Consider the following 27,021-nt stretch of genomic DNA (forward strand, 5'->3'; position numbering starts at 1 on the left):
TGCTGATACTCTGTTCAGCAAATTCCCCTGATGGTCTGGCTTGCATTAGGAACTCTCCACATAAACAACTACAAATATGAATCAAACACCAAAGTTAGTGGCATATTACATTTACACTAATGCAATATATTATCTTCACAAAACAAAAATTGTAAAGTGTTGAACATTACAAAAATGATGCAACCAAAGTAATTATAAAACACTTAATGTATATATCTATGTAGCTTCAGTAATAAAAATATGCTTAACAATAATAATCATTGAATTTGATACAGCGTCTTATCAAGTCGTTGAGATGTCTCAAAGTCCTTCACAGAATAAACTGTAAAGTGAATTGACTGTACATATTATTGGTGAAATGCGATAGCTAATTGCGCTCTTGTGATAAAAAAAACTTTTTTTCCCACTAAACGCATTTTAAAAAAAAATGCAACCTACTGCTTGTATTTGAGTTTGGGTCCATCTCTTTGTTCTCAGATGACGAATATTCTCCAAAGGAGTTACAGCCACTTTAAGTTGCCCTTGGCACTGGCCACTGAAGTCCGTGATATTGTACCAGCCGCAGACAGATAAGAATCCAGACAACAAAGGAGAAAGATCCACAGAAGCAAACCCAATAATCCGTTCAATATCTAGGACACACGAAGAAAAGTAAGATGAAGTATGCCATGAAAAAGTCATGTCAAATATCTTTTTAAGTGTCATAGCTTCACTTCACATGAATAGAAAAGCCTGTACCGTTAAGTTCCCATCCCAACAAAACTTTTAAAAAAAATGATTTTAATGAAATAATGTTGCTCATTTAACATTCTTACAGGCATAATTTTATAACCATATCACTTTCAACAAATAATAAAATTGTGCTCGCACATAATGGGTTCCGCCAGACTCGAAGTCTGACTTGAAGTATGGCTGCTCACATTACGAATATATATGCTTCGTAATATTTTAAAGAGCCCATCATGTCCTTCATTTGCATTGCTATAATGCAAATAGTGGGGTAAATGGAATTAGATTAGAAGATCAGCCGTGATCTTATTGAATGGCGGGACAGGCTCGAGAGGCCGAATGGCCTACTCCTGCTCCTATTTCTTATGTTCTTATAATTGTCACCAAATGTTCTAGTCTCTTTACTCTAACCCTTCTTCAAACGTATTGATACCATCTTGAAGGCAGGATATCCACAAATCCACACTGTTACACGTTAGGCTTAATTGCACATGGGTAGGACAATCTGGATAATCATAGGCTATTGAGATGCTGACAGTCCAGTACTTGGTTAGATTTGACAATATCACCATACAAATTTACGGCACAGAAGAAGGCCATTCAGCCCATCGTGTTGGTGCCGGCTTCCTCAAGAGCAATGCTTTCAGTTCCATTTGATTGTCATTTCCACCTTGTGTAAGATAACTTCACCAATGTAGGTATGTTTCAGGCTTCCTGCTGAAATATATTACTTATACGTTCTCTTATGTTACCCGTAAATTCGTCCATCATGCCTCAGCTCATTGTCCATTTGTGGAGTCTTGTAGCTTAGTGGTTAGAGTACTTGTCTCGCATGCGAGAGGACCAGGGTTCAATTCACGGGTGAGGTGAAACATTGGGCAAAATTCTTACTCTACACGCCTCTTCTACCGTAGTTTTAGCTAGTCCACTCTGCATTCTGTTTTCCAACTAATTTTCAATTCACGAATCGGCTTAGCTTTTTGAAATAAAAGCTTGAACTGATGCTGAATCCTTGGGTACCTGAATTGTAGTTAAGCAAGAGGGAAAGAATTCACTCATCCCACTTTTTTTGGACAAGTCTGTGGGTCTGGTTCGATGTGAATAGAATTCCAAGGGATGTTGAGAACAATTGAACCTAATCCCCTTTAATGCATTTAATGAATTAATTTGTATCTTGTTATAGGGTGGTAGCCATTTCTTTGTTATCTTGGTTACACACTGTGGCATTCAGATGCAAACAAAGTACTGTTAATTTATTCATTCACAAATTTACATTCTATCCTTTATTGTGTATATCTCTACCAGTGTATTATATATGTAGATTTATTTGCCTAATAAATAAAAGGCTACAAAAAGGCTCCTCTGAATTACCTGAACAAAGGCCACAAGCAAGAATGACATTAAAGGATAAACAGTCAGGCCAGTACAATGTCTTTAAAACCAAGAAGACATTTGTGCCATGAAGTAATGACTAGAATAATCAATTGTAAAGAGATAAACATTTCAATGACATTTACCTGCTTTAAGCCAGATTTTGAAAACCAGTGTTTGCTGTGGGTCTAACAGCAAGTCTTTGGATAATCTGCAATTGTACGAAGAATAGCTACTGTCAACAAAAAAATGCTATGTTACCCATCTTCACGTGGTCTTTCAAGCTCAGTTAAAAGATAAAACAAACCTTGGCTCTGTCTATGCAGAAAGCCCAGTTTCTATCTCATCATATTTCCTTTATACACAATAAATTTGTGCGATAGGTAAGTTTGGCATGCTCATTTTTACTTTTTTCAATCAATATTCCCTCCGTTTGTGAAGGCACTGACTCACGTCAGTATTTTGGCACTATTTAAATGAGCTTTATTGAAGGAAAAATTACATTCATCAACTACATTTATGCTAAGTCAGTTTTATTTGAAGTGAAAAAACAAGTTAAACACAAGCCAAGTTCAACAAAAGCTGGTCAGGGCAAGAGTCGGTCCCACAGGGCATCTGCAAGTCTATCGAACAAGCAGCAGGTCATTCTGTACAGGTTCAATTGCACTGTTTCTGAGTTAGCTGATCTCAGCTGAAGTTGCTTTGGCCTCAGGAAAGAAAGGGGGAGGAACGGGAAGGAGAATGCAAAAATAAATTCAATCAGGATTCCAGCTACCAATTACCATCTGGCAGTTCCTGCTCCAGGTGATGATGTGAACAAAGGAGAGGCCAGGATCAGTTTCAGGTTTGATGCACTGGGGTTGAGTAACTTGCCAAAGCTCACTGCTGAGCTCAGTCACAAACAACAGCCACGTGGGCAAGTTGATCACTGTTCATGGAAACACACACACCGTCAAAAAGTTCAGGAGAGTAGGGGAGTGAAAACGATTTAAAGACATAATTGGCAAGAAAATGGATTCTGGGATGAGGAGCCATGTTTTTCTCAATCCTGGCACATTAGATTTTATGTTGTGATACAAAGTGTGTTTCTGGGCTGATTTCAGTAACATTTTTCTGAGCTACAAACAAACCTCTCTTTCTGAAGAAACAACGCTGGCAAAATAAAAGGAGACTACAGTTAATTTTACTGATCAGGTCTTAAAATGCATTATTTCTTTTGAAATTTTAATTACTCTAAGTAAGTTGATGAAATATGATGCTCTGCAAACCTTGTTAGTTGTTGGTGATCCCAGATAGGGGAGTATGTGTCTTCTGAGAGGGTTGTTGTTACAGGAACCTTACAGTCTGCTGTTGCAAATGACACAAAGCAGCTGGGTTTAACTTCGGTTTGCTCTGCAAAGGGACTCCCTTAAAAACACACACACAATGATTTAATACAAGGATAGAGACCAGATGCAAATTAGAAATACTCTTAAGACATTACACAACTAATACAGTCATATCTACACAAGTAATAACCTGCACCTACCCATCTACCTGCAGATACCCATCTACAAAGTTACAAAGATCAACTATCTTTGATCAAGTCTTCAAAGTGCTTTCAATGGGGAGCTATACAGTTTTAACTGGTTAGACTCCCACAGTACCCCAATCCACGCATCAGGATTCCCAAGTCTTGGCTCTTGCCAACCCGCACCTAATACGTTTCTGGAATTAGGTAAGTAGGGTGCGTTCCTCCAGGGAGAAAGAGTGCATTCCATTCCAGAGGACATACACATATGAAACTCTCTGAGTCTAGTTTGAATGCTCTTAAGCATGGTAATTGGTTTGCACTTATATCAAACATCTGGCTGACCAAAGCAAAAGTAGCATTTTGGGCCAACTTGATATATTTGATATTTATCATACTGAATGTGTGAAAGGCAGATTCCACTCCCGACCCCCCCACCATACTTTCTCAAAGATGATTGGTATACTGGGCTTGTGGTATACTGATTACTCTGAGGATTTGTGCGCTTGGGCAGAATGTCACCAAACTTAGCAACTGTACAGTGCTGTCACACATTTGGCACAATAATTTGCTCTATCTAGAAACAGCTCCAGAAAAATTCTCTGTATAGTCTATTGTGTTTCGTCCACAAAATATACAGTCAATTCACTTTGCATTATATTCCGTGAAGCACTTTGAGACGTGATAAGGTGCTGTATCAAATGCAAGGATTATTGTGATGATTAAATCTTTAAAAACCATTATAATTAATAAGATCGTTTGACACCACTTACAGTTTTGAAGTGGGAAATAAATATGCTCTCTCCACTTTTCGTCACTTTACTGCTCAACGTACTTTCAAAATAGCTTGCAGTGGTATAACTGTAGCATTAAAGATTTATGTGTAGATGTGGGATGGAACCAGATGGCACACAGGGGAATGGGAGCTTCAAACAAACAACTTCTGTAGTCAATGTCCCAAATGGAGGTCCAACATGGTTTCTCAATGTGTTTTTCTACTATATCCTGAAGGCAGAGAATGTTCAAAAAGAACAGCAGCAGCTCCAAGTCATGCAATCTCACAATGTGTGGTGCTCTTCACTCAAACCGAGGTGCTCAATCTGTTGCAATTATGTAATTACCTAAAAAAATCATTGACATGCAGCTGCTGAGGGAAAATGTATTAGATGCTAGTATTATCTCAGTTATTATAATAATAATCCTTGCATTTGATATAGCGCCTTATCACGTCGTTGTGACGTCTCAAAGCGCTTCACCGAATATACTGTAAAGTGAATTGACTGTATACCAAAAAGACCAACTTTACCTTTCAAGGTGAGATGCATGGCTCGCTCCACTACAACACTCACTGAAAACGTGCTTTCGAAATCCACCTCAGAAGTCTCATCGGCCACCTTTTTGGGTTGAGGGTCAGAGTCCGAGCTTGCTTCTTTGCATGTGAGAATTTTCAGCCCTTCCTGTTCTTTTCCATTGGTCAATGCAGCTTCTTCCTTTGCACCACACTCATGATCATCCTCAACAAGACTTAGTCCAAGGGAACTGTATTCATCAGAAGACGGACGACGACCTGGATTCAGTGTGATATACACTCTCAGAGCAGCACCTGACAGATCAGAAGCGCCTCGCTTAAACAGTGGGTAAACGCCTGCAATAAAAGGAACATTTGTTTAGCACAGCGACTTGGTCATTCTCGGATTTCCCAGCCCTGTCTCTACTACACACATGCATTTTTAAAAATAAATCTTTAAGCGTTTCCAAACTTTTTTGTACAAAGTATTCTTTAAAAATCCCCAGCACTGTATATTCAAGCCGTATAGATTCCAGCTTTGTGTCAAATAATCACGCCTTTATACTGTAGGTCCAGAAGCTTGAATCATGACATTAAACTGGAAGCAAAGCCACAATTTAAGCCCCTGGCGCTTTTAATTTGTCTCCACTACCAATATTTGGGTTGCGGAGATCATGGAAGTGCTTTCTAAATATTCCACAAATGCACATGACAATGCCAAACCGTTCCATTTTGCAGTTGAATAACCTCTACATAGAAGTTAAGTAATCCAACCCCCTAGATTTCATGAAGGAAAACCAGACAGTTTCCATTTCAGTTACAACCCAGAATATAATAGCAGCATAAGTTAATAATCCTGAAAATTCAACCTCTTAACTTGTCATTATCACTTAAGTCATCATGCTGTCAATATCCCTGCCGCAGTTTTTTTTTATATGTTTCTATATTGCTACACCGGATAACTTGTCATGTGTCCATTTCCCTTGGAGCAAAGAGCTAACAGGAGGTTACTGGATCAGATAGGGCAGAAGAGCATTCTATTGACTCTAGGGTCCAACATTAGGAAAGTGAAATCAGTCAAATTTCCTGCTTCTGTTTACTGTCCATTAATCTCTACTGGAGGCCAGACAGATCAGGCTCATCTGAAATACTCGTGCTCAGTCACATAGCCTGCCAATAGTCACTCAAGGCTCACGCAGGAATAATGGCTCTCTGAGCAAGATACCAGAGTGCATTTGGCATTAGTGGAATCACATCTCGTAAGATGGGAAGAGGAGATAAAAGCCTTCAGGAGATGGTGAGAGAAAATTGGTGAGAGAAAAAGAATCCCAAGGGTCACAAAAAAATCTACTTATTGCAATAAAAGTCATTATCGATAAATGAAAGTACATATCAGGGATCAGCCTGGCTCAGTTGGTGGAACTCTTGCCTTGAGTCAGAACATTATCAGTTCAAGACCCACATCGGGACTTTGAACTCATATACACTAGGTTGACACTCCAATGCATTGCTGGAGGTGCCATCATTCAGATAAATATTAATCTGAAGTACTGTCCACCTATTCAGGTTCTCCTGACATCCCAGTCAATAATTCCTTGAATAGAATTGATCATTCACTGCATGTCTGTTGCGGAACATTGTTGTGCACAAATTAGCTGCCGCGCTCGCCTCCAAAAATGCAGTCACTGCACTTTAGTATATTATTTAGAGTAAATCCTGAGAAGCTCTTTGAGACATTCTCCCAAAGTGAAGTGCAGCGCATCAACTGAAAAGATTATTTTACATCTGAATGTGGGATTTTAGTAGAATTACAGAAAGCTAATTCTTATAATTTAGAGAAATAAAATGGTTAGAAAAAAGTGAATACCTGATCAAAATATTATTTTGTATTTTCTACATTTTTCCTTCTCTTGATTAACATCTTCCGTTCAACTTAACATAATTTTAATGATTACTGAGAAACATGAAAATGTCCAGGGCTGAAACAACTGCAAAATGTTCTGAGAAATAGTTATTCTGCGAAGTGCACAGAGTTGCTGTAGAACATTTTTTGACTATTATTTGCAAATTCTTTGCAGCAAAATTGAGGCTTTAATTGCCAAAACTGTCACAAGAGAACGAAAGGCTGCAAAGAGGAGGAAAATAAAGATAGCAACAGAAAAATCGCGTCAGAGTAGGCAGGTGAGGAAGAGATGTGGGCAATACACTGGAAAATTCCACTTGCTGATTAATCATCAGGGAATTACTTTACAACATCAGTGAGTTGAAAAACAACCTGATTGCTTGCAAGTAATCACGAGCGCTCACCCCCTCCATCTCCAAATTTATTTTTCTACTCAATTCTTTTTGGCTTGCAGGCCCACTAATCTCATCTTTTCCAATTAAATGCTGGTATTTTCTTTCGACATTGCTGACAGCAGGTATTGGCTATGAAAAGCGAGCCATTTAAAAATTAAAAATAACCTACTGCAGTCAACTCAATAGATGTCATCTGGATTGTCCTAGTAAAGAAATACAAGATAGGAGATGAAGTATCTGAGGTATTCTTCACAAGCGTTCCTGAATTTATGATTGACACAGATACCTAAAGAACAGAGGCTTCCATCCAGTCACTATCAATAATAAAAACAACTTGTATTTATTTAGCGATCTTCACGCGGGCAGCACCTCGGAGCGCTTTATACTCCCACCCCCATTTATTTTGTCATCTGCAGTATTATCGTCCTCAGAAATCATGCGTAATTTGAAAGCACCGTTGAACTAAATTAACTTTATGCATACCACTAACTGTAAGTTTCCGGGAAGATTTCTTTGCTAGGGTCAATAGGTTCACATATGCAGCTCCGATCAGGCGATCAGCATCGTGAGGCCTTTGAGTCTCATTGTTCTTTCCATGAGTCACCCACACTTGTACTTCTAGTTTTTCTTCTGTCAGATACCAGTCCAGCGATTGGCTCCGTTTCAGGCATGTACTCTTTGCCTGGTCAAAGGTCACTGTTGCAAGAGTCCCGTCACCAGTCACAACTGGTTGTTGAAGTGATGTGCAAATGGCTTCCCTATCATACAGTTTATATCGCAGGTAACAGAAAGTAGATTTGTGTAGATTTGTACGTCCAACTAATACCAAGCAGTGCAGCGGGAGCCATATGCGAGGCATAGATACCATCAGTGATACAGTGCCTTCTGTAGACTGCCAATCCTCTTCATCTTCCTCCCCATTTTCTCCAAACCTCCAATCCAATGCTGCTGCAGCCTGTATGACACGGTCTCGATCACTGTTATGAGCAAAGGTGATTGAAAGGTCAAGTCCGCCACCTCCTGTGTTGTGTGCAACCCCACCAGACTGAACAGAAGCTTTATCCTCTGGAAGACTCACTCCATACCAACCAGAGATACCTAATAAAACACACAAACACATTCTAAGATTACACTATTGTAAGCCTGTTTTAAGCTTATGCAATATAGAATTAGGCAATGCTGCAACATTTATCAAACAAGTAAACATGTTTCCTTTCACCTGTTCTTTTCGTCAGTAGGTCTCCCAGTGGAATCTGTATTATCCCCAGCACAGTGTCCCTTGAAGAAGCAGCTGAAATCCTTTTTGATTGAGCTGTAAAAAAGCAAACCACAATATCAATAGGCAAAAGAAGCTTGCACTCTTCTCTCTCTTAAAATACAACACGCTGATATCATAATGATATTCTGCAACCTAAAATCCCAAAGTTCAAAAATATCAGTAATAATCTCTACAAAATAAGACATTGTTAAATAAATCAATAATCGCCCTGAATCTAATTTATACTGTCCCTGCAGAAAAGTTCTTTTCGTTCTTGAAGACTACATAGGAAAAGAAAAAACCTGCAAGACTATGGGGAAAGCGTGGGGAATGGGACAAATTGGATAGCTCTTTCAAAGAACCGGCACAGGCACGATGGGACGAATGTAGGATTCTATGACAGTACTAGGACATTTGCACACTACTTGCAGCTTTCCTCATGTTATTTATTAGAACCAAATTTATCAACATCAGTATAACACTAAACATCACAATATTGGTACAAAACAAGGCAATATCCCATAATCAGCTATGAAGTGAATGACCAAAATTATTTGGGGGATTGTTGGTCAGAACACCAGGAGAAAGTCTCTTTTCTTTTATATTCTTTTCAAATAGTGCCATGAGATCTTCAACGTCCACCTGAACAGGTAAGCGGGACCCTGGTTTAACATCTCATTTGAAGTATCGCACCTCCAACAATGAAACACACCCCTGGCACTAGACTGTAGTGTCAGCCGAGATTATATTAGCTCCAAATCCTAAAGTGGGACTTGAACCCACAATCTTCTGAATCAGAGACAAGAATACTACTAACGGAGCCAAACTGGCACACAAAGCTCAGTTCATAGTTTACCAACTATACTGGCAGCTCTGGATTCTGTATATACCTGTTGTATTTCTCTGATGGTAAATGGTAAACACAGCTTCCGAAGACTGCAGGAGTTCGGCCAAGCTGATACTCTCCCCACTGGATCTCTGGATCACAAGGTTGCATGGAAACTCAGTGTGATGGCCAAACTCTGGGCAGAAAGATCGGGCCACAGTCCGAGTGCACCGTTTCTCATATTCCAAGAGGAAGGAAAGGTGAAGCGTAACGAACGAATTCACACCAACTTCTGCTTGGTATTGGAAACATTCATTCCTTTCTGCTACAGCTCTGCATTTGAAGAAACAGATGAATTCAGTATCAATAACAACAATCCATTCATTTGAGAGTGCTACCAAACTGACATCTAAAATGCAAATTTCAGTGCTTAAACCCTAATCAAAGTGCATGTCTATACTTCTTAATTCTTAGTAACCAATTTTCTCAAATGAATCTCAATTGTGAAATTGTTTTACCAGCGTTTCGGCAATGCCCACTTCATACAGGTCAATAGGGCAGAATTAGCTCTTGCAAAAAGACAAGTACCTAGGATTGACAGATTAAAGGCTTACTGATTTAGCTCCCTCATATCACTTAGCTCAGTCGCTCCTCGAATCTAGCTTCCCGCAATTAAATGCTGACTGCTTGCGCAGTAAACAAAAATGCAAATGAAATAAAATCCAAAAAGACTATTAAAGACAGTTATAATTCTCTTTAACATTGCAATGCTTTATAAAGGAACTCTGACAGCGAGAATCCCACTTTAATGGCACCAACTTACATTTTTAAAAGGAAGTAAATCATCTGAACCATAAACATTTATTTTATCACAAATTCAGTGTCTCCTACCTTGCTGCGGCTTGTAAACCTGAAGCTCTGTGTACTTGTACTAACAGGGTCACAGAGCGAGATGCTATTACACCTTCTTTAGCATCCTTAGCCTTTTGTAATGCATGACTGTATTTCACACTTACATCCATTAAACCTGCAATAAATATAAAATACATAAAACTAAAATTGAGCTCCTTGAATGTAATCCTCATAGCATACGGAAGCTCTGTAGTCTAGGATAAGGATATGGTAACTGCTGTTACATGATTATTCAATGTTTAATCTGTAAAATCATATTGGACTTCTTGCTATACTATTTTCCTAAACATTAAACAAAAAGACACGTCATTTCAGGTGCATTATTAAGAAAATATACAGCAGCACTAAAGCACTTCACTATTTGTAAGGTAACACAATGGCTACATCCAAATGTTTTAGCATCTGACTGGAATAATAAATATGGACTTACTGCTTTCATGCTCTTTTGAGAAGTTAAAAAACTAACAATTCATAACTTAGCCTGACATATAGCTTCCTATTAATTTATAACACAAAAAATATACAGAAATGCCCGAAAAAAGGAAATATATCACAAAAGTAAATACACCATTACTATGGATCAAATTGAGTTGTTCAAAGATTGCTTATTTGGCTGTAGCTACGGTGGATCCAGCTCATATTTCAGAACTCAATTAGACATAGTTAATGATTTAAGATGCAGTACGATAGCAGAACAAAGTCACAGGTAAGAGCTCAAAAGGTAATTTCAGAACCCAAACCAGGAAGTATTTTCTTTATCTAAAAAGTAAATTAATGACTGAATTAATGGGAATTAATGAATGGTACACATTACCAAAATGAGTGGTTGAGAGCAGGATGTTGGACTCATTTAAAAAATAGTTTGATACTATAAGAGCTAGACTATTTTGGAAGAATTAGATCAAATGGGCCAAAGTGTCTTCCTCATCCGAACTCCTCTTGTAGTCTTTTAGCAGGTTGCTAATGATGTGAGTAGATCATTACTCACCACTGGGTTTCTCAAAATTGTTCCAGTACCATAAAACAGACATTATATCTGTCCCTTTTGTATCCTATTGGACCACTTCAAGTCCTTTCGTTGGACATTGCTTCCATAACTGCATCAAAAGTTGGGAGGGCAGTAGAACAGGTGTTCTGGACGGATGAGATCAGATGATCCGAAGAGCTTTCTTCATTCGAACCAATCTTGTGATAACTTATGATGTTTCTGCATTAACTTGTCTATTTCAGATTATGTGACAGGGAGGGGAATTAAAAGCTTCACTTACCTACAGGATGTGGATGTTGCCCATCAACACCATCTGACCTAGGTATCAGAGGAAGACTGAAGGTCTGAATTCCAACCTCTTTGTGGTATTGCATTGTCACCATAGCACATAGCTTGGACAAAGGAAGGATAGCCTTAGCAACAAGCTGGTCTCTAACGTTAGGGTAATAATACCTTAAAAAATAAAACAAGTGTATTAAATGATGCAGCACATCCTCATTACAATTTTCCTTCTCTCCTTCACCCCATGCCTTCAGCTCTTCCAATTCTAGTCAACTACTCATTCCCTCTTTTCCACAATTGGTGGCCACTATGCCCCCACTCTACTTTTTAAAAAAAAAACTTTTTTATGACTTTGCAGTGGTTACTACCCTTGAAGTTCCCCGTTTCCTGTGTGTAATCCAAGAGAAATATTTGTGTGGCGACTTGATGAAACTACATTTCAATTACTCAGTGGAGTTTCAGTCTTCATTTCAAAAAGCATATTCAGTTAATGGTGGGAATTCAGTGTGGAACTACCAGATTGATTTCAAAACATAGGAGGGCAGATATTTTGCGGTCCAAAAGTAACATAACTTCAAAATATGATCAACAATAGAGGAATGGAGCAGAAATATTTTCAGTAAAAGGATGGCAGACAAAAGGAACTGGCAAGTTTCAGTAAACTAAAAGGATTCAATCTCTATTAGATATAGAAATTAATTCATCAAAGGAGTCTTTGACCCACTACCTGAAATTATGTTACTGTGTCATTTCATTAAACTAAAAGGATGAATCTATGAATCAAATATTCCACACCGTTGTATTTCATTACAGTCCACAATGCATTTTATAAACTGTGGTTTTATGGTCTCTAGACTTCATCTTCTGGTTTATTGTACAAGTGTGGATCCTGTAATTGACTGGTGGAAAGTTTATAGTTGTGATGGAATTATAGTTATACCAAATCCACTTTGTCACTATAATTTAAGTGGTCAAAAGTTTGGTCGATTAACAATCATTGTGCGACATTGTAGGTATGTTTTATCTGATTTATAATAACTTTCTAGAGGAATACATCAAAGGTAATTGATAAAAACTGGCAGATTGCTTTTGCTAAAGATCCTTAAAGATATGAATTATCAGAGTGCCAAGAGAAATTGATAAATTATTTTCTAAAATTGGTGGCAAGGTCATCCAATTCCCTCAGCAACTTTCAGCACAATTCATATTGAGAATCTTTCTACAATTCATATTAATAATCTTTCCGAAGCAATTGTGTTTGAGAAGGCTGCAAATTATCTGAGTGTTAAGGTTACATACAATTAAATGTAACTGATTTCCGGTTTTCCCTTACTTACTCGTGATTCTTGTGGCAAAAGTATACAGAAACAATTAAATCTTTCTCTCCCACCATTGAACCAGGTATTCCCCTACCCAACCTTTTTTCCAAAAATGTTGACTTAATTGAAATGATTCATCTTGAGAACATTCTTGATTGGCATATGGGATACAGTAAAAGGGTGGAGAAAAGGGATTAAAATGCCCTGCTTTTCTGCCCTAAAATGAGTAAAATAGCCTCCTGTTTTCCTGAAGGAGATTACCCTTAAAACAAAATTTGCCCAAATTCTTATTTTTTTTCTCTTCTAGACAAAGGGAGAAAGCAGGTACAGGTGAATGTCTTGATTTATTTGGCTCTTGTCGAGAGTCCCAATGTTTTGAGATGCAGTATCAATATCAGCCAATTAAAAGGAGTCTTGTTTTTTTTTGAGAAATTTGGACAAAAATAGCCAACACTGAAATACACAATATTGTAGCTAAGATAAATACTGCAATTTCCACAAGGGTGACTGATACTTTTTCTATTGTATTTCTATTCTATTACAATCTTCAATGACAACAACCTACATTTATATAGTGCCCCTCACACAGGGTAGCGACCCAGAGCGCTTCAAGTGCCACAATGGCATTTTATACATTTTGTAGAACTATACCACAAGCAGGGAACAGTTTTAGGCACTTATTTGTCTAATAGATCCAGAATGTCTAATAGATCTACGACTGTTTGTGGGACATTGCTGTGCGCAATTGGCTGCCGTGTTCGCCCACAAATATACAGTCAATTCACTTTACAGTGTGTTCTGTGAAGCGCTTTGGGACGTCCTCCCGACGTGAAAAGCACTATATCAAATGCAAGGATTATTATTATTATTATTATATTATAATGCAGCCCTCCCTCAAAGACCAGCCTGAAACAAGCCAATAAGAGATCTCTTTACATTTAGGAAATATGAATTGTACTTCAGATCCAATTTATCTTTTGTAGATGTAGGAGATTAAAGCACATGATTAACTGAACTCGTCTGTATTTTTCAAATAGTGTGAGAAAAATAAGGTCATTATTGTATGTCTACTTTACGAAGGAACAATAATGTTTTTTATCCTTTACATTCACAGCTTTCGTCGATTGTACAGACATGATAAAAAAACTGGAGCACAATGTAGGAATGTATAGTATTTTAGTCACTTTGGACTGTGCCCAGTGTTTCAACATCAGTGGCTGGTAGTAATACTTGCATCTGATATAACAATACTTGCATTTGATATAGTACCTTATCAGGTCTTCGAGGCGCCTCAAAGCGCTTCACAGAATATATTGTAAACTGAATAGACTGTATATTTTGGGCGAAACGAGGCAGCTAATTGCACAACAGTGTACCTCAAACAATCGTGAATTGAGTGATCAATTTATTATAATTATTATTTTAATCTCTGTCCTGTTACTCTCGAGGCTAACTTGCCATTGCTAGCTTTTATAGTACTATGGCAGAGACATTGGTTGGAGGGCATTACGATATTTATGACACGTCAGACGACCAGATCTATATTTTAGATCCTATAAGCTCTTAGGTTCCTAGGTTCAGAAGTGTTTCATTGATTATACCCATTCAACCGCAGTTTATCTGGATTGAATACATTTTTAATATGACTGAGATTGACTAGGTGCAGTTTATGGCATAACCAAGCCAATCCTTTTACTTTGAGCTTGAGATTAGCTGAATGTATAAAGTCGTTTGAAGTTTTAGCAAAACAAAACTCATCCAAAAATCATCAAATCAAAGACAAATCTCATCTGAAGTTGCTGCCAATTCCAAGAAATCAGATAAGACAAAGTACTTTGAATGTTTAAGAAATGGATATATGGATAAAATTAGATTAGAGAAAACTGAAGATTAAAGTAATAAAAGTGGTAATAATAAAAAAAGTTATTAAAATAGAAAAGACAATGTATTTATTGTGCATCATAATAATAATCCTTCCATTTGATGTAGCACCTTATTACTTCGTTAAGATTATATTACCCACATGTAAGTCAATTTAAGACGTTTCAAAGCGCTTCACAGAACATACTGTAATGTGAATTGATTGTATTTTGTAGGCAAACGTTTAAATATTTATTATTCATAGTTTGGGCTATTGTGACTCTGGCGTGTTGCGCATTTCCTTATTCCACACTCCTCTGTTTACCTAACAGTAAGCAAGAACCTGGTAGTTAGCTGAGTGATGGATTGCTTTTCCGGGGTAATAATTCCTTAAAAGAATAATAATTTGATAACTCAATGTTTGTGGGACACTGCTGTGCGCAGTATATTCTGTGAAGCGCTTTGAGAATCCTCAAAGAGGTGATAAGGTGCTATATCAAATGCTAGAATTATTATTATTTATTATTTCTCCTGACTCAATTCCCTCCCAATTTTTTGAATGCTTTAAGCACAACAACCTTATTTCTCCCTGCTTGACATTCCCTGTAAGTTTTCATACATTCATTCTATATGAAAGGACCTGTACAAGTTGTTGTTAGTGTTAACAGCGGCAAAAATATATTCCTAATATTGGAGCAGCTTTTTTTAAAAAAGCTATAATTCGTATTTGTTTTAGCATCATGGAACGCCTCACCACAAGCATTTAAAAAATGGGTTGGTCCAGTCTTCCCCTGAAGTTGGTGACAATTTAAATATTAAAGAGGTGAAACATTCCTAAAATCACAAAGGTTTTGGGGTGAGAGGGGAAAGATGGCCAAAAGTGAGGTCAAAGAGGATGGTCTTGAAACGGCACTTGAAAGAGGAAAGGGAAGGAGCAAGTTGAAGGACTCTGGGATGGAGTTCCAGGGAGCGGAAGCAGATACATTGAAGCCCGACTGCCAATGGTGGAGCGGATGGGTTGGGGGAACATGGGTTGGGGCTGCTGGGTGGAGAGAATGACCGGGTTAGTAGGGTTTAAGGAGGTCGCAGAGATAAGATGGATCAACGCCACAGAGGGATTTGAATGTTTGGATTTGAGGCTAGGTCGAGGATATACCTATATCATAGTTAGTGACCTTTCTCCTTTATTATACTCCCAAACCTTTTGTGAAAGAACACACTCAAGAGTTTTTTTTAAGATCACATTCCACACAATGAGCTGGCAATTTCTCTGCTGAACTTGATAAGATTACTACTACTAATAATAATAATCCTTGCATATGATATGGCGCTTTTCACGTCGGGAGGACGTCCCAAAGCGCTTCACAGAACACACTGTAAAGTGAATTGACTGTATATTTGTGGGCGAACGCGGCAGCCAATTGCGCACAGCAATGTCCCACAAACCGTCGTAGATTGAAAATGACCAATTTATTATTGTTTTGTTTTGGAGGGACTATTATTAGGTGTGTGGAGTAAGGAAACTTGCCCAAGGTTTCGCCCTCTGCCTGGAATTGAACTCAGGTCTCTCGCTTGCAAAGCGAGTGCTCTAACCACTGACGCTTAAAGAGAACTTGATAGAATGTTCTGTTCCCAAAGGTCAATTGCTTTCTGTGTAAAGTACTTACCTGCACCAAACTTCAAACTGAATACCACCTCCTCCTACTAAGTCTTGCTTAGAGCAAATATTTAGCAGTATTCTCTGTACTGGAATGTCCGGTGGGACCAGAAGGGAGTGACTTTGACTGTCATTAAATATGGGATCTGGCACACACAATGTGGTTGCTGTTCGACAAAGCTTTAAGATCATTCCTACAGAAAAACAAGACGTGTAATCACAATCTAACCCAATTTATACAACAACTATACAACTATAGTTACCACTACATTCGAAACTAAATTCCCCAAAAGTCTGAGCTTATCAAAACAGTCTCATTCACGATCAGTGCATTGTGACACAGTTATACTCTTTCAATTATGTTATACATTATCCAGACAATAACATTTGAAACCACAATCTTTGAGCTATATGCATAGGACACATGCCTTATTATGTAATAGATAGGCTAAACATTTGTCAGTTTTATAAAAGTGCATATTATTCTAATCTATGGTCATCATATCTTGGCAAAATTTAAAGTGTCCTTATACAAATGGAAAGTTAAACACATTTTTTTCTATGAATTAAATTTCATCCTATAAATGAAGAGGGAGATATAAATGGGTGTCACACAATACAAAATTACATTTGTATAGCGTTCACATCGGGAGGACGTCCCAAGACGCTGGACAGTCAGTGAGTCCTAACTGCAGATTATTGAATCAAGACTTGGAATATAAACCTACTTACCACATTCAGGCAGAGAAGCCTCAGCTATGCCATCCATTTCACTGTCTTGAGCTGGAAAATAGTATTGCACATAGCAGTCTGCCTCTCCCCAGATGGTGGACTGCAAGGGAGTCAATCCTTTAACCTTGACCACTTTAACCTCAAATACATGCTCCATCGCTGTTGCTTTCTCCCCTCTGACCAACTGAGAAAATAAGCATTGCCATTATATTAGAACACTGTGGTTAGACTTACAGCAGTGCCAAGCACTTTGAGACATCTTCCCAAAGTGAAAAGTGCTATGCAGATTGTTGTTTTCCTTTTCGTTTTGTAAATTCATAGTGCAATGAGGTACTAGGGGGGTATTATTGAAACATTTAGATAAAGGGCCCCAAAGTACATAGAAACAAAAACAGAAGTCGCTGGGAACATTCAGCAGGTCAAGCAGCATCTATGGAGAACGTGTTCTGATGAAGGTTCATGGACCCGAAACGATGACTCACTTTCCTTTTTCCATAGATGATGCCTGACCTGCTGAGCATTCCCAGCGACTTCTGTTTTTATTTCAGATTTCCAGCATCTGCAGTATTTTGCGTTTCCCAAAATACATAGTGCAGGATACCAGTTAGGCTCAAGGAGGCTATTGAACAGCATAAAGTATGCACATTTACATTTAGTTTCAGGTGAAGAAAGCAATCAATAAAGCTTGCCTGTTATAATGCTGTAATGGTCTAGGTAATGACAAGCTAGATAGTGGCAACTCTTAACTCTTGTAATAAGATCGAAAGGAATCACAATGTTAAAAAAAAGCAGTCGTGAAAATGCACTAAAGTATGGTTGTTAAGTATACACAACAATTTGAGGGACCCTGCTGTGCACAATTGGCTGCCGTGTTTCGTCCAGAAAATACAGTCAATTCACTTTCCAATATATTCTGTGAAATGCTTTGTGACACTATAATAATAATCCTTGCATTTGATATAGCGCCTTATCACGCCATTGAGACATCTCAAAGCCCTTCAGAACATACTGCAAAGTGAATTGACAGTATATTTTGTGGGCGAAAAGTGGCAGCCAATTGTGCACAGCTATATCAAACGCAAGGATTATTATCATTATCAAGTTCAACGTCCAGTACCTGCTCCAGACCACCTACTCAAGTCCAAGTTCATGTGTTTCCCCAGAGAGAAAAACAATCTACCAACCTGTGATGAAACTGATGAAACTTGATCTAGAAAATGAGGTAGTCGCTGGAAACCAGCAACAGAAGTTCCCTCATCATTTTTTAGCCTCTGAAGTGTTATTATTTGATCTGCTTCTCCCATGGCTAGCAGAACCCGCAGACTACCCCTCTGACTGCCTGTGAAAACATCCATCAATGGCATGTAGCTGTCCACAGCAACCACAGGATACTGAGCTTGCAGCAATAGATGAGAAATTTTGGGATCCCTTTGTACAAAACAAACAAACATTAATATCGCAAATTAAAAGCAACAACATCAATAAGCCATTTTTTGTTTAACTTTTTAAAGCAATTAATATTCAGTTAATCTCAAATAGTCGTCTTGATTTTACAGATTTAATAAATCACAAAAATAAGCCTGCATCCTTCCATGTTAAGGGAATTGACACCATATAGGAGGTAACCATCTGGTTTGTTAGATTGTGCCAAGTCCTACTTCACACTCTTTGTAGCAAGTTGTGGGTCCTACTTTCAAATCTTTTTGGTCAATGGAGGCAAGGATTCTTCCTACTCAGTTCCTTCCTTGCCATAGCTCTGGATTCAGTTGCCACTAACCAGCTTTGCTCACACCTCTCCCTCCACAAGCCCCTCCAGTCTGGTTTCCACCCAGCCCACAGCACAGAGACAGGGCTTGATAAGGTCATGAATGACATCTATGTGACCAGGGTTCCCTCTGTCTCCTCATCCTCCTGGACCTCTCTACCTCGTTCGAGAGTCGACCATGCTATCTTCATCCATCGCCTCACCTCCCTCATCCACCTTAGTGAGACCACATTAGCCTGGTTCAAGTACAACTTAACAAACTGCCTTTAATTAGTCTACACAAACATTTTATACTCCCGCCCCCACCTGGTCACATGTGGCATACTCCAGGGCTCCATCCTTGGCCCCCTTCTTTTCTCTATCTGCATGCTCCCTCTTGGCGTTGTCATCCACAGGTCAACTTCCACATATATATAATATATATAAAAATATAGGATGCCAACAAAACTACTTCTCCTCCAGTTGCAACTTCCGCCGATGTTCTGTCATCTTGTTTTGCAGACATCAGGGCCTGGATGAACGCAAGCTTCTTGCAGTTGAATGTGTACGGAAAACTTACTCCTTGGTTCCTGTCATCGTCTTCTGGCCTGCGGCCTATCCCTCAGACTCAATGAATCTGGGCCAACCTAGGCATCAGGTTAGACCCACAGCTGTCATTTCTACACCACACCTGGTCCCTGACCAGGACCACTTTCCTCCACCTCCACCACATTGCCTGCCTCAGACCGTACCTTACCCCAAACCCTGTTGAAACGTCTGTGCATTAAGTCACCTCCCTCCTCGACTACTTCTAAATATAAAAAGGGAAGGGGCAGGGGAGCAGAAATAAATGGATAGTACTTTGAGATAATGCACAGGAATGTTGGGCTGAATTACCCCCTTCTGTGGAATAACATTTTATGCTAAAATTGCAGATTGTTATATTGGCAAATCAAATGTCAATGAAGGCGATTTCTCTGTATAAAGTCCCAGTCTTTACCATCTGCACATACTAAACAAATGTATGTTGAAATAAAAGTAATTAAATATAATACATTTAAGGTATGTTTCTATGTATTGTTTAATATTTGGGAGAAGCAAAATTATGGATTTAAACAAAAAAATTCCTTTCATCTCGTGGATAAGATTTACCTAAAGGATATGTAAAACTGGTGAAGAGGAAGTTTCACAAGGCCAAGGAGTTTCTCCTGTCCCGAGTTGTTTATTTTGTTCCAGACCTCTATAACCATCATATTATTCTTCATCCCCTCAAGCAACCTGGAACTCAGTGTGACAGGAGCTACCTGGTAAATACAAAAAACACATGAAAAAGCTTTTTACACTTTGTAGCTGAAATTGAACAAAATATCACTGCTTCCACAGTGAGGCATCCTTTAGACCCTGGGCATTATTTGCACAGAATCAATAAACTATTTTCATGAAACAATTTGTATCACACTCAGCAACAAGAACCCACACTCATGTCAGCAGGAACTGAAAATGTAGCCAGCACAAAAAACAGAAATACTGTGAAATGCAACACAATATAATTTAATTTATATAATGCCTTCCATGTCAAGAGACTGTCTCAATGCGCTTTATATAGCTTCTGGGCACCCAAGTCGGGTGGTGGTGGGGGTGTGGATGGGGAAAGAGGAGTTCCAGAGAGCGGGAGCAGAATGGCTGGCTGTAAGCTCACCCATCGATGGTGGGACAAACTGGGTGGAGGATATAAAGCGGAGGATAGGGGTGATAGGCTTGTGGAGCTTGGTGTGGGATAGGACATGGGCTGCAGTGGTCTGGATGGTCTACAGCTTGTGTAGGGAGCTTTACCAAGGTGTTTAGCAGGAGCTAAATACACCCTGTGCTAACTCAAAGCAGACACACACACCTACAAAGTACATCATGTTTTTGTTCTTGTACTTAGATCCGCTATCTGTCAAAAAGCTCTGTACTACTCTGTAATAGTTGTTACATTTGATATGGTGCCTTTCATGTTGGGAGGACATCTCAAAGTGCTTCACAGGATATCCTGTAAAGTGGAGTGACTTTGTGTTTTGTATTATTTCTATCAAGCATCTATATCATCTTGTGGATCTTGCATTTTAAACAGTCATTATAGATTAATAGCTATTTCCTTAGGCAATGGCTAAATCATATTTCATCCATTACTTGTAGAAACTCTAACTTAAGAAAAAGCTTACCAGTGAGAAGTTAAATATTGGTTGGGATGTGCTCCAGCTGACAGGGGATTGAGTCGCTTCATCGGTGCTGAAAAGTTTACATTTTAAATAGACGTTGCACTGTGCTTGATAACTGCCCACACCAGTGAAGAAGTCCTTGCCGTCAGGCACCATCAGTAGAACATGCAATAATAAACCTTCCATTTCGTTTACTGTAGCATTGAACTGTCTGATTAAACTTCTTGCTGCAGTCACAGCAGAGGGCTGGGGAGATTGCGTGATACAAGTTCTGGGTATCTGCTTCTTTGAGTGATTTTCTTTGAGACTATAAGAGTGGACATCTATTGGCTGGTTAACACCTCCATGCTCCAGTGGTAACTTGGGCCTTGGGCTGGACACTGGTGTTAACTTCTGCCCTGGGCTGGACACTGGCATTAACATCGTCCCTGGGCTGGACACTGGCATTAACATCGGCCCTGGGCTGGACACAGCGTAAGAAGCTGTTGGAGAGGCAGCTGCCCTTGCATGAACATTGGTGAAATCTTTGTTATCAGCTGCAAGCTCAATAGATACCTGAGGGAGAAATAAACTAACTTGTAATATAGGACTGGTTAGGTGGACCGTACATTTCTATGCTGCTATGACAGAGGAAATTAAGCACATTCTATAGGTAATATATATAGGTATATAAATCTATTAATTCTTAGAACCCCGCTACTAGATCAAATAGCTTCTTTAACAATAGTTGTTTTTATGCATTCAGAAACATTTTATTATCTCTCCAATTGGATGTTCAACAATTATCCCCAAATACAGGAGACAAAATTGATCTTGAGGCTGACATTACAAGCTTAACCACTAACAAGTAAGGTGGTCCAAGCTGGACAAGCAGTGAGAAGCTTGACCAAACAGCGCTCTCAAGTGAAAGCAGTCCAGTTTTAGCTGGTTATTTCCAGCAGTTACCCCAATGCACATAAGCATATGAGGTCACAAACCTTAGCTCTTGCCAACCTGAGCCTAATAGTCTCCGGAATTAGGTAAGCAGGGTGCATCCCTCCAGTGTTCATTCCATTCCAGACACAAGGAAATTTCCATTATGTAGGTTGCATTACGTATATGGAACCCTGACTGGTTTGGAAACTGTTAAGCATGGTGATGGATCTCTGCAAGTGTCACACACCCAGCTGACTCCAAAATAATGGCATATTGTCATATCCACACTATTCTATTCTTATTTCTAATATTGTACCTTTAAAGGACCAATCTTCTTCTCATCATTATCCTCCACCATTTCCACAGGCAATTCACTGGTTAAACTTAACTGATTGGATTGAATAACAGCTCGAAGTGCAAGATTGGTTGTACCAATAAGAACGGGCTGTTCGTTTAACAAAAGACAAACATTCCAGTTAGAATTGCTCAGCCAAATAACATTACGACAAGTTATTTATGCATCATAAATCGTTTTTTTACTGCAACTTTTTATAACATTGTGTACTTTAAGAGTAATTTACTTGGATGTCTGAAAGATGGAAACTCAGTACGTGTCTCAACGCTGGGCTAAGTTTATTCTCTCCTTGCAGCGGCTGATGATGTGTGATGCCACTCAGCGATCTGTGCTTTTGATCACAGCATATAAGTGGCCCAAGGAGATCAGGAGAATAAATAAGCATATTAAATCAATCAATTAAAAAAGAGAAAAAAGCTTAAAACAAACTAGAAGTTTGACTCCGCTAACCATAAGTATGAGATATAAACCCTTTTCCATTCCCAAGCAGCAACTCTTTAGAAAGATATATCCTTCTCGTCTTACAATATACATTTCCTCCAATGTATTGAGCGAGCAAGTGTTTCACTGGGCTAAACAGAAGACCTAAACTGAACAGGAAAAGCTTAAGGAGGGATTAACTCTCAGAAACCTTGGGGCCACTGATATCCTGAAAAAGAAAACCATTTCTTACAAAACAAATAGACAATATGTGCGAGTCAATTCTGTTTTACAGCTTAAAGTAAAATGTGAATCATACCGCTTTTGAATCAGCTTGACCAGATGCCCAATACCATATCAATTGATTTTAAAGAAATCTGGTCAAATAAATACCAATTGAATCAATTATTTTTAAAAAGTAATTCCACACTTACCTTTTTCTGAGTATTTTTTCTGGAATAAATTTTGAACAAAATGTTTGAGTTCCACCAACGTTCGATCATTGAACCACCAAAACTAACAGGAAAAACAAACCGCTGCTGGAACTTGACGACTGTAATACACACGAATTAATAATAACGCATTATAAATAAAATATATACAATAAAAACCCTCAACATGTATATTTCTTCTTTCAAATGACTTCCTCTTTAAATTTCCATTTAATCTGTAAGCTGAATGCATATCTCCAGGGAGAAAGTGCACATTGCATTCCAAACACAGGGAAATTTCCTTGAATAGGTGACAGCCACATGTGGAATTCTATCTGAATTGAATACTTTTAAGCATGGTGATGGGTTCTGCATATGTCAGACATCCAACTCACCAAAGAAAACAGGAAACTCCAATATTACCATTAAATACCAAATGAATTGTTATGAAACTCCTTTTCACACGAATAGTACAAAACATTCTTTCTGTCACCTTCTCTATTTATCCAGCAAGAGGTTCACTGGAGCAGTAAATGAGGCTAAGGTGAGCTTTCTCCTATTTCCCAAACCTCTAATAAATTCCATTCTCCCCTCCGCCCTCTTTCCAAACTACTGAGCTTTCATCCATCCAACATTCAGGTCTATTCTACATAAAGTGGCAAAGTTGTGGAAGCCATCATACAATCAAATCACAAATCTAAACAATCTCTGTCTTACTGTCAGCTCTAAATATTTGTAATAAGTTGCTGAAAATGCTTTCAATACGTGTCTATTTCAATTGCTTTGTGCAATTAGCAGCCACGTTTTGCCCACAGAATACACAGTCAATCCATTTTACAATGTATTTTGTGAAGCGCATTAAGACGTCTCAACGACGTGATATGGCACTATATCAAATGCAAAGATGATTATTATTATTATTCCTCTTACCTCCTCTTATAATCTTGCTCGAAGCCACTCGAGTAATTTCAGTGGTTACGGAAACACCTCCACCTTTTGAAGAAGTGGCCACTGGAAAGTGGTATTCCACAAAGTAAGTGCTAAGAGTACGCAAATGAAAATTAGTATGTCATGCTTGAACGTACACTAGTATTGTCCAAGCGAATTCAAGTTAGTCACACAGCAAATCTGACAGGAGAATTTTTTATTTTCGGGATCAAAGTTTTTTTCCTGTTCTAAAGATATTAAAAACTATATATCTATTGTAATCTATCTCTTTATTCTCCACAATGTCATCTGTCTACTGCCAGGATTGGCATTTTATAAGACTATAGAAATTTCACTAGAGTCAACAAATGATGGGATTTAAAGTAGACTGCAAAAGTCGCATAATATGAAATGTCAGAAATAGAACCGTTACCATTTTCTTGCTGTAACAGGTCGAGGTGGCTTTCCCTTTTCTCCTTTCTGTTTTGGAGTTGTTTGTGCGCTGTCTGAAGGAAGTTTTAGTGTTTCAATAACAACTCGTGCAAGGTAAATGCGACCCAGTAGCGTCAGTCTATCCATCGTCAAATCCACAGCATGTATTTCTGCTTGCTGGTTATCAAGCAAAGGAACATCTTGCCCTGGATGGGAACTGTAGGTAGCACACAAAGGTTAAGTCAAATGGAAGCCGATTCGATAACAACTTTTAAGAGAGAAGTAGATAATTATTTGGGGAGGACTAGTTTGCAGGGCTATGGGGAGAGAGTGGGATTGAACTGGATAGCTCTCTTCAAAGAGCCGGCACAGGCACGATGGGCCGAATGGCCTCCTTCTGTGCTGTATAATTCTATGAAGTACCTGGAAGGCGTAAAAAACACAAGACAGAAAGTACCATTTTTAAACTAGCTTTTAACTAGTCTTAGATATGTATGAGATTATCAAGCATTAAAATCTTGTTGAAATATAAATTACCCGTCATTCTTTTGTGCTTCTTGTTGCTTTAGATTAGCAGAACCTGGAGCACAGTAGGAATGTCTGTTGTGTTTATGGGAACCAGCTCTGTTCAGTGATCGTGTGTTTGGCGTTTCCTCCAAAGCGTTTCTCCCCTCTTCTTCACTGGTACAATCACTGAAGCTGGTTTCATACTTCTACATACAAACAAGAATAAATTGATAAGAAATCAGATCAATACAACAGGCATTCATGAAAATCTCACAGTACTATACTTTAATTGCCTAAAAGGGTCTTTATTGCCTATAATTGTATAAAACAAAATCACTTTACATCTGGGAGAATTTGGGAACTTCACTTGAATCTTAACCCACATAAATGCTATTCAGTTCAATTCAACAGTTCAGGTGAGAAGAATGTTCAATTTAAGAGCCTGAGTGACAGAGTAACTAGTACTCTAATTTGCCAGGCTGTGACAGAATGCAAGTTCAGATTGCCACTGATTATAAATGTGAATATAATGAACGTTGTTAGCATCTATATAACACAGATGCAAAATTCTGCTAGCTTCTCAAAATAAATTTGCTACGACCAAAACATAAGCCACAAATACTCTGTCAAATGTAAAGATTATATACATATATTAATTAACAGCGCACAACAGAGATAATCTAAGTATGAAGATCCTTAATACAGTCAGCTGGAACAATGATGACATCTGGCACCCAGTAAAATGTTTGCCTAACGTCCTTCATTGGTTGAACAGAAGGAGATGTACACAACACTGCAGTGTCAGGAAATGTGGGGCTTGAACTTTCAATCTTTTGCTACCGGCTGAGCCAGACTGACAAACTTATTTACTCAGTTCCCTCACATAGTCAAGCACAAAGAAGCAATGATAAATTTCAGGGAGAGTCAAACGAGTCTGTCTAGTACATCCCTCTTATTGACATTAGTAGCAATTTCAGTTGCTGCTTAGAGGATGGTGTACAGCAAGGGTTCACAAAATTAAAGATAGGAGCATAAATGCTACACACTGTTTTGTGTGTGGCTTCATAAAGTTAATTTGTAGGGGATAGCAACAAGTGATTGTTAGTCAAAGCAAAGGCATTACTTTGCCGGGATTAGTGTGGCTCATTTAATTTTAATAATCCTGCAATAGTTACTGGGATGTGGTCCCCATAAAACAACAACATGACTCACAGGATTCTTGTAGAAGAGGTTTTCCAGGAGGCTCTGGTCGTAATGAGGATCATTCAGCTCGCTTTCATCAAATGCATCACTTCCCGCAGATAAAGAATCTGGGAGGGAGCCTGTACCATCCCAGTGGTAGAAAGGAATTGAATCCACACTGCGGGCATCAATTGTACACAAAACATTGCAACAACAGCAGTCAGTATAGTCCATAAATAGTTTCACCCACAAAATATACAGTCAATACAGTATATTCTGTGAAGCGCTTTGAGAAGTCTCGACGATGTGATAAGGCGCTATAGCAAATGTAAGGATTATTATTACTTTATTGTAAATGCTACTATTAATATAAAGATGCTATTAAAATGAACTCTAATATTAGACACCACTACATCAAGAATGCCAAATACCTGATCGTTTTTAAACCATTAACTTATTATATAAAAAAATAGTTTAGGCATTTTAAGGGTTAAAATGCTAGTTCAAATGCTGATGTTATAATAATAATCCTTGCATTTGATATAGCGCCTTATCACATCTTCGAAACTTCTCAAAACAGAATACACTGTAAAGTTAATTGACTGCAAATTTTGTGGATGAAACGCAGCAGCCAATTGAGCACAGCATTTCTTTGTGAGAATACATTACAAAGAATTTCTTTGTAATGTATTATTTTAGGGAGTATAGACAATACGTTCTTTGAACTCCCACAAAAAGAATGTATTGTTCAGATGCTGATAAACACAAGATGTTTAGCAGCCAAACCCTAAAAGAAAAAATGCCATTAACAACCATCAAGTAATTTTATCAAAAGGTTATGTGGTACAAATTGCTGGATTGTATTGAAACAATCACA

At 38.5% G+C, this 27,021-nt stretch overlaps 1 protein-coding gene across 1 annotated transcript in view; it reads right to left on the reverse strand.

The window, feature by feature from the left end:
* c2cd3 (C2 domain containing 3 centriole elongation regulator) overlaps window positions 1-27,021 on the reverse strand; it is a 67,296-nt gene that overhangs the window by 22,612 nt on the left and 17,663 nt on the right. Inside the window, exons 8-27 of the mRNA XM_007891305.2 lie at window positions 26,175-26,355; window positions 24,993-25,168; window positions 24,457-24,672; window positions 24,027-24,136; window positions 23,100-23,218; window positions 22,207-22,335; window positions 20,979-21,530; window positions 19,927-20,078; window positions 18,215-18,458; window positions 17,031-17,214; window positions 16,309-16,492; window positions 11,461-11,633; window positions 10,172-10,307; window positions 9,345-9,613; window positions 8,416-8,508; window positions 7,680-8,294; window positions 4,917-5,255; window positions 3,369-3,507; window positions 2,247-2,311; window positions 439-632 (exon numbers count right to left, since the gene is read on the reverse strand). Of these exons, the coding sequence (XP_007889496.2) occupies window positions 439-632; window positions 2,247-2,311; window positions 3,369-3,507; window positions 4,917-5,255; window positions 7,680-8,294; window positions 8,416-8,508; window positions 9,345-9,613; window positions 10,172-10,307; window positions 11,461-11,633; window positions 16,309-16,492; window positions 17,031-17,214; window positions 18,215-18,458; window positions 19,927-20,078; window positions 20,979-21,530; window positions 22,207-22,335; window positions 23,100-23,218; window positions 24,027-24,136; window positions 24,457-24,672; window positions 24,993-25,168; window positions 26,175-26,355 (4,270 nt within the window). The remainder of the gene's footprint in view (window positions 1-438; window positions 633-2,246; window positions 2,312-3,368; window positions 3,508-4,916; window positions 5,256-7,679; window positions 8,295-8,415; window positions 8,509-9,344; window positions 9,614-10,171; window positions 10,308-11,460; window positions 11,634-16,308; window positions 16,493-17,030; window positions 17,215-18,214; window positions 18,459-19,926; window positions 20,079-20,978; window positions 21,531-22,206; window positions 22,336-23,099; window positions 23,219-24,026; window positions 24,137-24,456; window positions 24,673-24,992; window positions 25,169-26,174; window positions 26,356-27,021) is intronic.

Source organism: Callorhinchus milii, unplaced genomic scaffold (genome assembly GCF_018977255.1).
Source record: "Callorhinchus milii isolate IMCB2004 unplaced genomic scaffold, IMCB_Cmil_1.0 Scaffold4, whole genome shotgun sequence".
Taxonomy (NCBI): domain Eukaryota; kingdom Metazoa; phylum Chordata; class Chondrichthyes; order Chimaeriformes; family Callorhinchidae; genus Callorhinchus; species Callorhinchus milii.